A 10,990-nucleotide genomic window follows, 5' to 3' on the forward strand; every position below is an offset into this window, starting at 1 on the left:
AACCCGGTACGCCCCGTTACGGACACACGACAGATGCAGCTGAAGCGTCTGCAGGTACGTAAGCCGTCTCGTGGGGAGGCGGCGATTCCTAGGACTCAGCTAGGAAGGATCTTTCGGCTGGAGACTCCCTGGAGGCCACCCGGCCCACAAGACGTGGGGAGGGGCCTTCGCGACTCGCGTCGGGTGGAGAGCAGCCAGCCACCTCTCTGGCGACGCCATGACGCGGTTGGGGTCTACCCGGGGGGAAGGGGACCTCAGCTATGATCAGAAAGCGGTCACAGGGAGCGCGGGGCCCTTGGAAGGCCGCCGTCCCCCTGTCTGGCTACGCAGCGGACAAAAACCCGAGGGCAACACTGATTGGGGCGGGGCGGCTCCGCCTCGGTACAGTCTTACTCCGGCCCTTTTACTCCACCGTTTCGCTTCCCAGTCGACCCTATAAAGCGGACGGGCCGAGATCTGGCAGAAGCTGTGGAGCAGCATTTCCCAGCAGGCCGTGGGCGTCGCGCCTCCTTTCGGTGTTGTGGAGTTTCGCTGGAGTCCGGCGTGCGAGTGCTACATGGATTCCGGCGGCCGGTGGCGGGACCTGCCCCCCGGGCCCAGCCTCAAGCACTTGACTGACCCCTGTTATGGGGTCCCGCGGGCGCAACAGAAGCCTGCGCTGCAAAAGCTGACGCAGGCGCACGTTGAGTCCTTCAACTACGCGGTGCGCGAGGGGCTCGGCCACGCGGTGCAGGTTAGTGCGGCGCCACCAGGCTCGGACTGGCGGAAGAGAGGGGCCCCGCGGGCTGGAGGCGGGCGGCCGGGAAAACTCAAGAGGCAAAGTGAGTGGGGCACAGGCTGGGGACAGGGTCCCAGTGGGATGACTGGGAGGTCACAATATAATCTCAAATGGTGCTTGTGCTCCGTGATCGTGCCAGGCTCGAGTCGAGCAGGGGAGGATGTATATGTGATTCCCAAATTCATATAGGACTTGCAACCGTAGGGTTTTGTAGGACAGTTCCTGAGTGCTGTGAGGGCGAGGAAATGGCCCGTGTGCACTGTGCTTCCCAACGAGAGTAGGCTGTCCATGGTTAGTATGTAGGAGAGCTCACTGGTGCCCCCTCCTCCGTGCAACAACAGGCGCTGTGCGAGGGAGAAAACCGCTGTGGCCACCACCTTCCTTTTTGCATGGCTTTTGCCACCGTGAAATGAAATGTACAAATATCAGACTAAAGAGTGGCGTTAGAGGATATGAGGGCAATCTGGCTGCGACATCTATCATCCCACTGATCGCCAGGATTGATTCGGCTGATCTGGCTGACTAGGCCCGGTGTCCCCTTCCTTACCGCTCCATGTGCGTCCCTCCCGAAGCTGCGCGCTGGGTGGAAGAGGACGACCTGATAGAGGAGAGGACCGTTCTTCAGTCAGGGGTATACAAGTAGCTGCGCTCCCCTGCTAGAACCTCCAAACAAGCTCTCGAGGTCCATTTGTAGGAGAACTTAGGTTAGTCAAGCTTCCAAGACTCCAGATACATTCAAATGAGGCACTGCATGTAGCAGCCTGCCTTTCTGTAAGAAAAAAAAAAAAAATTAAAAAAATAAAAATAAAGGGTGGCGTTAGAGTGTCCAATCCTGAACCAGGAGATGCTTCCATATCCCTGCTTTGTTAGCAACTGTCTTGTTAGTGTTGCTATGCATGTGGAGGGCACAGGGTAGGAATAGAGAAGGCTGGTGGTTGGTTCAGAGGACAGCTTTGTTCTGTACACACTCGTTTCCCTAGAGCTGTCTAAGAATCTGACACGTGGCAGACACTCAGGTATGGGAATTAATGCCTTATAGTTTTAGGTATGTAGCGAGGGTGTGAGAAGACTGGGCGTAGCTTTAAATCTCTTTAGGTATGGCACGTTAGCATTATGGGCAACAAAGTTTGTAGAAAACTCATGGGATATGGAAGGATCTTAGTGAAAAAGTGCCTTGGACATGCACGCAATTATTTAATAGTGTGAATTGTATTTCAGGCCATACCTCCCTTTGAATTTGCCTTCAAAGATGAGCGTATCTCTCTTACTATTGTGGATGCTGTCATCAGTCCCCCAACAGTTCCCAAAGGGAGCATCTGCAAAGAGCTCAGCGTGTATCCAGCCGAATGCCGGGGCCGCAGGAGCACCTACCGGGGAAAGTTGACAGTGAGTGCAGGTGACAGTGTGTGACTCGCACACTGTACGTGTCTGAGAATAAGGCTGGTGCCTAATAGAGTGTAACCAGAATTGGTCTTCTACCTCTTTTAAAACACTCATTTGTTCTTGTAGCTCCAGGTATTTTCTTTTTTCTTAAGGAATTTTTTTCATTTAGGCCGACATCAGCTGGGCAGTGAATGGAGTCTCAAAAGGAGTCATTAAGCAGTTTCTTGGTTATGTGCCCATCATGGTGAAGTCCACGCTGTGCAACTTACATGGCCTTCCTCCCAAAGCCCTCATTGAGCACCATGAGGAGCCAGAGGTAACTGTGGGGGTCTTGGGCCTCCACAGCTGGGTGGCGTTTGAAAGGGCCTGAGTTGGGATGATGAGGCTTATCACTGGGAGTCAGTTTTTCTCTGCTCCAATTTCTGTGAGGGTGAAATGGGGTGTTTAGCCCTTGTCTGCATGTTATGTACGGCTCTTAAGGAATCTCAAGTGAGACCACATATGAAACAGTGAATGCACAGTTTGAGAATTTCATTATGGGGGAAGAATTGGTGGGTTTTCCCCTAATTTTCTGAATAGTGTATATTTAGAGTATATTTGTTTATTTTAAGCCATCTTTACCCACAAAACGATTATCTAAAATGTTTGCTTTATCAACAGTAAGACTTTTAGCATATTAAATGCTTCATGTGCCTTCCCTTTGGCATTTCTTTTAGCTGTGCTAGGTGGCTTTGCAGTATTGAGTTGAAGTAACTAAGACACACAGACTCTGCCTACAATGGGGAAGCTATGTTATCTGGTGGGAAGAAGCTTTGGTGTCAGACCTGGGTTTGACACTCCAAGGCTGCACTTACCAGTTGTGCAGCTTGGGAAAGTTTAGTCTCCCTGAGCCCTTGTCCTCTGCTGAAAATGGGCACAGCAGCCATCCAACCCCGTGGTATGAGGCTTAGATGTTGTGATCACAGAGTGCCTCACCTGGTGTGCCTGCTTCATCGTAGGCTCTCAGCCTACTATATCAGAAATGTGATATTGACTTGAGCGATCGAAAATACTTTCCTGTTAATCCAAATTTCTGGTTTCCAGAGCTTTCATACAGTCAACAGTTTTTTTACCTTATTTGGGAAATGATACTCACCAAGAAACAAAATGGTTATCGTTTTCACTTTTAGAATTTCTTTGGAGTAAGTTTGGTTGGTTGGTTTTAATGTCATCTGAAGACGAAGTCATTTTAGGGGACAGAGAGGCAAGTTACTTCAAGCCTGTCTAGTAGAGAAAGTACCTTGATTCCCTTCCATACTTTTCTCCCAGGCCCTAGACCTATTTTGTGTGCTTAAGAAGACTTAATTCACACTCTGACAGTTCTCCAGGGACCCATGGCCCCTGTCACCTGCATGCACCTCTCCTGCACATCGCGTCACATCTGTTGTCAGTGAGGTGGATGTGTGCAGTTAGTTTGTTCACATTCACAACAGCTTGTGTTTCTTTGTTAAACAGATTATAATTCCTCTCTTCGACAGGAAATGGGAGGCTATTTTATAATCAATGGCATTGAAAAGGTCATTCGACTGTTGATTATGCCTCGGAGAAATTTCCCCATTGCCATGATAAGACCAAAGTGGAAAGCCAGGGGGCCTGGCTATACTCAGTATGGTAAGTGGTAGTGGGTTTTGGAACGTTCTTTTAGAAATTTTAAGCCTTTTTTTTATAAGGAGATGCATCTAAGTAGTCTTTAACGTTTTTTCTCTTGTTTATGTACATTTTTGTTTGTTTTTCTATTAAGCATTTCTGTGTTAAGATTTCACAGTAGGAAACCTACTTTATGTTATCTTCCATTTCTTTCAAACTGAAAGAACATGTGTGTGCTACTGCATCTGAGGCTGAAGGCAGCTTGATGTGCCAGAGACCGTGTGGGCCCCAGAGCCTTCTGGCTCAGCTACCACCATGCTCCCTTTGGCGTCTCTGCTAACGGCTACCTGGCCTCTGTTTGAGGGAGATGTTGCATCCCAGGGGACGTTGGCAAGATCTAGAGACATTTTTGGTTGCCAGTCTTGGCTAAACTTAGTGATTTGGCTCTAATTATGTCTTAGAGGGTAAAAATAATTATGGGAAAAATAATGATTGAAGCAGTTACAGGATCACTGAATTGTAGATGTGTCGCTATGTCAACAGGAGTGTCCATGCACTGTGTGAGAGGGGAGCACTCCGCCACCAATATGAACCTCCACTACTTAGAGAACGGCACAGTCATGCTGAACTTCATCTACCGGAAAGAGCTGTTTTTCCTGCCTTTGGGATTTGCACTTAAGGTGTGACTTGAGTGTGTTTCTCTGGTGACATGGCCATTTGTGGTACAGAACGGACAGGGCTCTCGTCGGAGTGCGTGCTGTACTGGCTGCTTGCTGCTCCATAATGTGCTTCCTTGGAAGTCAGCGGCTTAAAACACACCGGTGAACATCAATCCAGTTGTCTGTGGTTAGGAGTTTAGACCATCTGGCCGGGTCTCAAGAGGTCACAGTGGGTGTCAGGAGAGGCTGCGGTCGTGTAGAAGGCCCAACCAGGGCTGGAGGACCCTCTTCCAGGTGGCTTCCAAGTCAGCGCAGGCTGTGGCCGGGAGACTTGGTTCCTCTCCCTGGAGTTCTGTCTTCTCCAGAGAGTCAGCAAGCAGAATGGCCAGCCCTGGTCCTGTGGCAGGGACACTGCACAAGCTGTGAATTCCAAGAAGCAAGGACCATTAGGGGGTCATTGTGGCATCTGCGTGACAAGCACTGCCCTAGTTTGCAGGTTTCATTTCACCTGAACAATAGTGAAAAACTTGTTCTTGGGTTTTAAAAAAGTAGGAGAGAATTGTTACTGAATTAGATGGTTTAGTTATTACTGGTGATTTAAAAGGAAACCTTTTTTCTCTTCTAGGCACTTGTCAGCTTTTCCGATTATCAGATTTTTCAGGAGCTCATCAAAGGGAAAGAGGGGGACTCCTTTTTTAGGAATGCTGTCTCTCAGATGTTGAGGGTTGTGATGGACGAGGGCTGTTCCACACAGAAGCAGGTCCTCGGGTACCTCGGCGAACGCTTCAGAGTGAAACTCAGTCTTCCTGACTGGTACCCTAGCGAGCAGGCTGCGGAGTTTCTGTTTAAGTATGTGTGCACTGGCCTTGACCATCTCCTGGGGCCGAAGGGTGCACCCGTGGTTGAGCTGGTAGCCATCCAGGAAACAGAATGACCTTGGGGAAGAGTCTGGTCTGGAGAAGCAGAGGCCGCTGTTTGGCGGCCCTCCTCACCATCCTCTTGTTTGTGGTGGTATCATTTTATTCTATTGGATTTTTCTACCTTTTATTTTGAAATAACTTTAGACATTGAAAATTGCTAGAAGAGTACAATGGGCACAAGTTAACACTTTCACTACATTTGTTCACAAGTTAACACTTGCACTGCATTTGCTTTACTCTCTGCACTTAAGAGTATTTTTCCTTCTGACATTTGAGAGTTGCTGACATTATGTCTTTGTCCCCTGAGGCAGAGGCTCTGTTTCATGTGACTTGTGTCACTACTGAAGGAGCCCTGGTCTAGACCAGCACGTCTCATACGCAGCCATGAGCCATGCTGAGCCCCTGCATAGCCAGTGTGACTGAGAAACTGAATTCCAAACTTCATTTCACTTTAATTACAGCCAACCCTTGAACAGCACGGGTTTGAGCTGCATGGATTCTCTTACGCGTGGGTTTTTTCCGTAACCGTGCAGTTGGCTGTCCATTTCCTGGGTTCACATATGTGGATTCAGCCAGCTGTGGATGGAAAACAGGATTTTTGGTCCTGGGCTGGGAGTCCATGGGTGCCCGAGGCCACCTAGGTGCCTTTCTGTGCCCTTATGTCAGAGACCTGAGAGCCTGTGGACTTTGGTGTTCACAGGGTCCTGGAGCCGATCCTCCAGGATACCAAGGGGCAATGAAAGTCAAGTTTTGGGGGAGTGAAAAGCTGCACGTGGGTTTGTGACTGTGCAGGTATCAGTGCCCCTTGCCCTGCATTGCTCAGGGCTAACTCAGAAATCTGAATAGCGCGTGTGGCTTGTCACTGTCAGGTTGCCCAGCTCAGCTCTGGGCCTTGTGACAATATCCTGTTCTTTGCTGATCTTGCTATAAAGTATAAAGCGATTTTTTGAAAATGAGCAAAGACTTAAGTAAACATGAACCGGGGGCATTGGTGAATAGGGTGGCAAGGAATGGCAGTGGAATCATGTTAAGCTTTTTCTGTCTCTCTTGACAGCCAGTGCATCTGTATCCACTTGAAATCCAATACTGAGAAGTTTTATGTGCTTTGCTTTATGACCCGGAAGCTCTTCGCTTTGGCCAGAGGAGAGTGCATGGAAGAGAATCCTGATAGCTTAGTGAACCAGGAAGTGCTCACTCCTGGGCAGCTCTTCCTCATGTTTCTGAAGGTGAGTGCCTGCTGTCCTCATCTGGGCCCTTATAACTGTGCACGGGGCGGTGACACCTGCAGCATTGTTTTCTGCACAGTTACAACCTCTAGTTTGGTTGGTTTATTGTTTGTTTACTCAGCGATAAGGGACTTAACCAAACACTTGCTTGTACCAAGTCAAAAACGTCTGATATTCTATGTAGGCTGCATAAAGACAGTACCACGTCTTGGCCATGATGCGGATGATCACACATGAGTGGCCTGTACACACACACTGCACTGCCAGTTACTTCGTTGACACCTCGGGGCCCTGGTGTCAGCACTGCCACACTTTTGTGGGCCTTCACTGACATTCATGGAGCACTACAAACCAGGGTCTCCCGATGCCCCTGTTCTCTGCCGAATCTGGGAGGTGATGCTCAGCTTTCTTGTCCCAGCTCAAGCTCTGAACGGGAGTCCGTTGGGTGCTGTGTTTCTCACATTTTTGTGTTCTAGGTGGACGATTTCACTCTTAAAAGTGGCCCCAAGCACGGTGCTGAGTTGCTGGGTGAGGTTCCTAAGAGCACGCAGGCCAGGATGTGCCTTCCGAAGAAATGTAACGTTAGGTGGCTTTGTTCAGGCATGAGTTTTGCTGCTGGCCGAGTTCAATGGTGATGCTTCAGCAGCATAAAATAAGTTGTCTTTCAACAGACACACATAGAACAAGCTTGTGTATTGGTCAGTCGATGAGAATGGGTGACCTGAGAATTGCAGGACCTGATCCCCTGTGTAGCCAAGGGCAGTGGTCCAGTGCCCGCTGATTCAGTGTTCACAGCTGTGGCACAGAGCACAGAGCTGTGCGTGTATACGCGTGCGTGCAGAGAAGGTGTTGGTACAGAAATGATGGTATGAGTAATTCGATTTGGTGGTGTTTTGTATTTTAATGTTATCCTTAAAAGTGATTTAATCTAAGAGATAGTATAGTGGGATGGAAGACAGAAAAAACAAGTGAAAATCTCCTAATTCCTTATCTAGTCTGTAATTCTTACTTAATCCTTACTGAAGGGTAAAAACTTGTTTCTGTGTGCTTCTATAAAATTAGAGTGAAAGTTTTCCATAGTCTAGGATTTCCCTGATGAAAGGTGAGATCAGGCAGAAGATTCTGTTATTGGTAATTTCACTACAACGTTTCAAGTAAATGTGTGATTTATTTTTTTGTTTATTTATTTATTTTTTTTAGGCAAGGCAACCCTTGGTTGACCTCACAGATTGCAAGGACCTTGTCATTTTACAATCCTTATTTTGTTTTTTTTTATTTTTTACGCCTATAGTACCCGGTCTTGTAAACGTGTAATTTAAATTTTTTCTTATTTCAGGAAAAAATGGAAGCTTGGTTAGTATCTATTAAACTAGCCATAGACAAGAAGGCTCAGAAGACCAATGTGTCCCTGAACACTGAGAGTTTGATGAAGGTTTTTAACCTGGGGACAGACCTGACGAAACCATTCGAATACCTTCTTGCTACTGGGAATCTGCGTTCTAAGACAGGTGAGGCCAGGCGACAGGTTCCATGCAGTCGGAGGGCTCCGGAGAAGGGGCCTGTACAGCTCACACCCAGCTCTGGTGGTCACACACACATCCTCTGCTTCCTTTCAGAAAACTAAAGACAGCTCAGCTCCCTCAGGGAAGGTCACCTGTGCAGGTGGTCAGTGGGGTCCTTACACATCCCATCCTTCAACTGCTTGTGTCAGAGTGGCCCGGAGAAGTTTTACTAGTGGCAGTTGAGGGTCCAGAAATCTGCCACTCATCAGAGCTAGTAAACTTTATAATAACCCACTCTGTGATTTATTGTGTGCGCTGGGGTTTTTCCATCAGAGCCGCAAATAAAAAGACTATTTATTTTTAAGCATAGCCTAATTTTGAATGACTGTTTTATCTAGGTCTTGGCTTTCTGCAAGACTCAGGACTCTGCGTTGTGGCAGACAAGCTGAACTTCGTCCGCTATCTGTCCCACTTCCGCTGTGTGCACAGAGGGGCCGACTTTGCCAAGATGAGGACGACTGCGGTGCGCAGGCTGCTGCCTGAGTCCTGGGGTTTCCTGTGCCCTGTGCATACACCAGACGGGGAGCCCTGCGGTCTGATGAACCACCTGACTGCTGTCTGCGAGGTCGTCACGCAGTTTGTGTACACAGCATCCATCCCAGCTCTGCTGTGCAGCCTGGGTACGCGGGGCACGCTTCCTGGGGCCAACTGAGTTCCCAGAGGGTTGGCCTGCCCTTTCATGCAGGGGGCTGGGGTGGGGCTTCCTCATAGAAGCTCAGGTGTGTTCTTTGCAAATGGAGAGAAGGGAAATTCCTGTTGTTGCAGTTTTGTTCTTGAAAAAAGAGGTCAAAGCATTGACGTGGGCAGGAAGATCTGGGTTGCTGTACCTGTACCTGTTGGGCTGACCGCTGCGTCACCCAGTGGGAAAGTGTCAAAGTGCAGGTAGATGGTTAAAAAAGAAGTTGTCCAGTGTGTACCCTAAGGTCTTTGGAGCCAGAGCCTCTGTTCCCAGGGGCCTGGCAGCAGCTCTCTCTGCCTTTGCTGGCAGGCTGTCTTATGTGCTGTCCCTCAGCTTTGGTGCTGGGTCTGGTTTTATTGTTAGACATCACAACGTCTCTTTCAGTCTTCTGGTCCTGGGGGTCTCCCGTTGTGATCTGGAGACAGTGTGTTCTGTGTCCGGGGGGTCTGTGGGTGGGGTCCCCAGGGGGTTCATAGCCATACACTGAAATGTCAGGATTCAGGTCGTAGCATTCTCAAGCAGCCAGTAAGCCATTGAGTCAAGAGCTGAGAAATTTCTTCTTGAAAGTATTTCTGCCAAGAAGAGCATACGTGGTCTTGGTGAAGGGAGCCCCAGAGGAAGTCACTCGGAATTACTCGAGATTCACAGGATATGGTCATGTAATGTGTAGGTTCTTGCTCTGCAAGGAAAAGAATTGTTTTGTTTGCCACTAGTGATTAAAATGTCAAAGCGCAGGACACACTAGAAAGGAGGGGAAAATGTGGAGAGTTGGAGAGTCCCCGCAGGAGAGATGGGAAGAGCTCTGACACAGGGGAGGGGACACAGTGGGAATGTGACTTCCCACAGAGGTTCTGAGGTAATGGGTGACATGGGAAATGCCACACTATGTGGCCATTCTGCTTCAGACACAGGACCACTGGACATCTGGGGTGGCGACATGGCCATGGGCCTGTCTGGAGGGAGTCCCGTTGTTGGAAAGGTGTCCTGACATGCTAGCCCTCTCCGTTCTCCCTTCCCCAGGGGTCACGCCAGTTGATGGAGCGCCACACCGGCTGTACACCGAGTGCTACCCTGTCCTGTTGGATGGCATCATGGTGGGCTGGGTGGACAAGGACCTTGCTCCCAGTGTTGCAGCTTCTCTCCGACGTTTTAAGGTGACCTTGGGTCTTTGTGGGTTGTTCTGTCCCCTCGTGTTGGGTTTCCATCGTACTCTAGTTATGAGGTGTAGCCCAGGGCAGTCCAGAGTGCTTGGGGCCTGGGGCCGAGGAGGCAGAAGCTGATTTACACCCCCTGGTACTGACCTCATTTGCTGGGGCCAGTGACAGGTGTTTGACTTGTGCAACTTTTTTAGTAGTTTCATTGAGGCCCTAGTCTGTTAACCCAACAAATTTTAGCTTTTCTTTGTAGATACTAGTGGCATGTAGGGGCCTCAAAATACAGATTTCACATTTCAAGTACTAGTAAAGATATGCAAGATAGAAGTCAGACCCTCTTGCCTTCTGGGTCTCTAAATACGTTTTTAAAATGTCAAGTAGAATGACACTCTTTGGTGTCCTCTCCTCACAGCAGCTGTGGTGTCAGAAGGCTCTTCTTTGGCAGAGGGATGGACTATTCTCGTGCTCTGTTCTAATTTGTTTAGTTTTGAGTTTTTTTTAGTTTTTAAAATTGTTGTACTTTGATATAATTTCACACTTAAAAGATGTTTGGACAGCACAGAGAACTCTATTTCCCTGACACCCAATTGTTGTCATTTGTATGCACTTTATAAATACATACATTTTTTTTTTTCCTGAGCCATTTGAGGGGACTGTGCAGACATGTCCCCTTTTCATTAAGATTTCAGTGTATTTTCTTTAACAAGGACTTTTTCTCTTTAGCAACTGCAGTGCACTTACCAACTAAGGCAACAGGTTAGCCGGGACCATGGCCGGACCCAGAGCACAGCCACTGTCTCAGTGGTGGCCTTTACAGTTGTGCCTTTTTTCTGGGTCTGGGACCCAGTCCAGGATCCCATGTTCCTTGTAGTTGTGTCACACAGCCTCCCTGAATCTGGAACGGTCCCTCCACCTTCCATATCTTGGCTTCTCTTAGTTACTGTGTAATAAGACTGTCCCTTAATTTGTGTGTCACTTCCTCACAGTGAGATTCAGGGCCATG

General features: G+C 48.5%; 1 protein-coding gene across 2 annotated transcripts in view; it reads left to right on the forward strand.

The window, feature by feature from the left end:
* POLR1B (RNA polymerase I subunit B) overlaps positions 1-10,990 on the forward strand; it is a 21,650-nt gene that overhangs the window by 896 nt on the left and 9,764 nt on the right. The window contains exons 1-10 of one of the 2 annotated variants that reach the window (XM_011377860.2): positions 557-733; positions 1,997-2,164; positions 2,331-2,477; positions 3,679-3,811; positions 4,331-4,467; positions 5,072-5,295; positions 6,421-6,592; positions 7,929-8,100; positions 8,493-8,774; positions 9,854-9,987. In XM_011377860.2, coding sequence (XP_011376162.1) covers positions 557-733; positions 1,997-2,164; positions 2,331-2,477; positions 3,679-3,811; positions 4,331-4,467; positions 5,072-5,295; positions 6,421-6,592; positions 7,929-8,100; positions 8,493-8,774; positions 9,854-9,987 — 1,746 coding nt within the window. Of the gene's footprint in view, positions 1-556; positions 734-1,996; positions 2,165-2,330; positions 2,478-3,678; positions 3,812-4,330; positions 4,468-5,071; positions 5,296-6,420; positions 6,593-7,928; positions 8,101-8,492; positions 8,775-9,853; positions 9,988-10,990 lie in introns of those variants that run through there. The other variant, XM_011377862.2, reaches the window with a different exon arrangement.

This window comes from Pteropus vampyrus, unplaced genomic scaffold (genome assembly GCF_000151845.1).
Source record: "Pteropus vampyrus isolate Shadow unplaced genomic scaffold, Pvam_2.0 Scaffold323, whole genome shotgun sequence".
Lineage (NCBI taxonomy): Eukaryota > Metazoa > Chordata > Mammalia > Chiroptera > Pteropodidae > Pteropus > Pteropus vampyrus.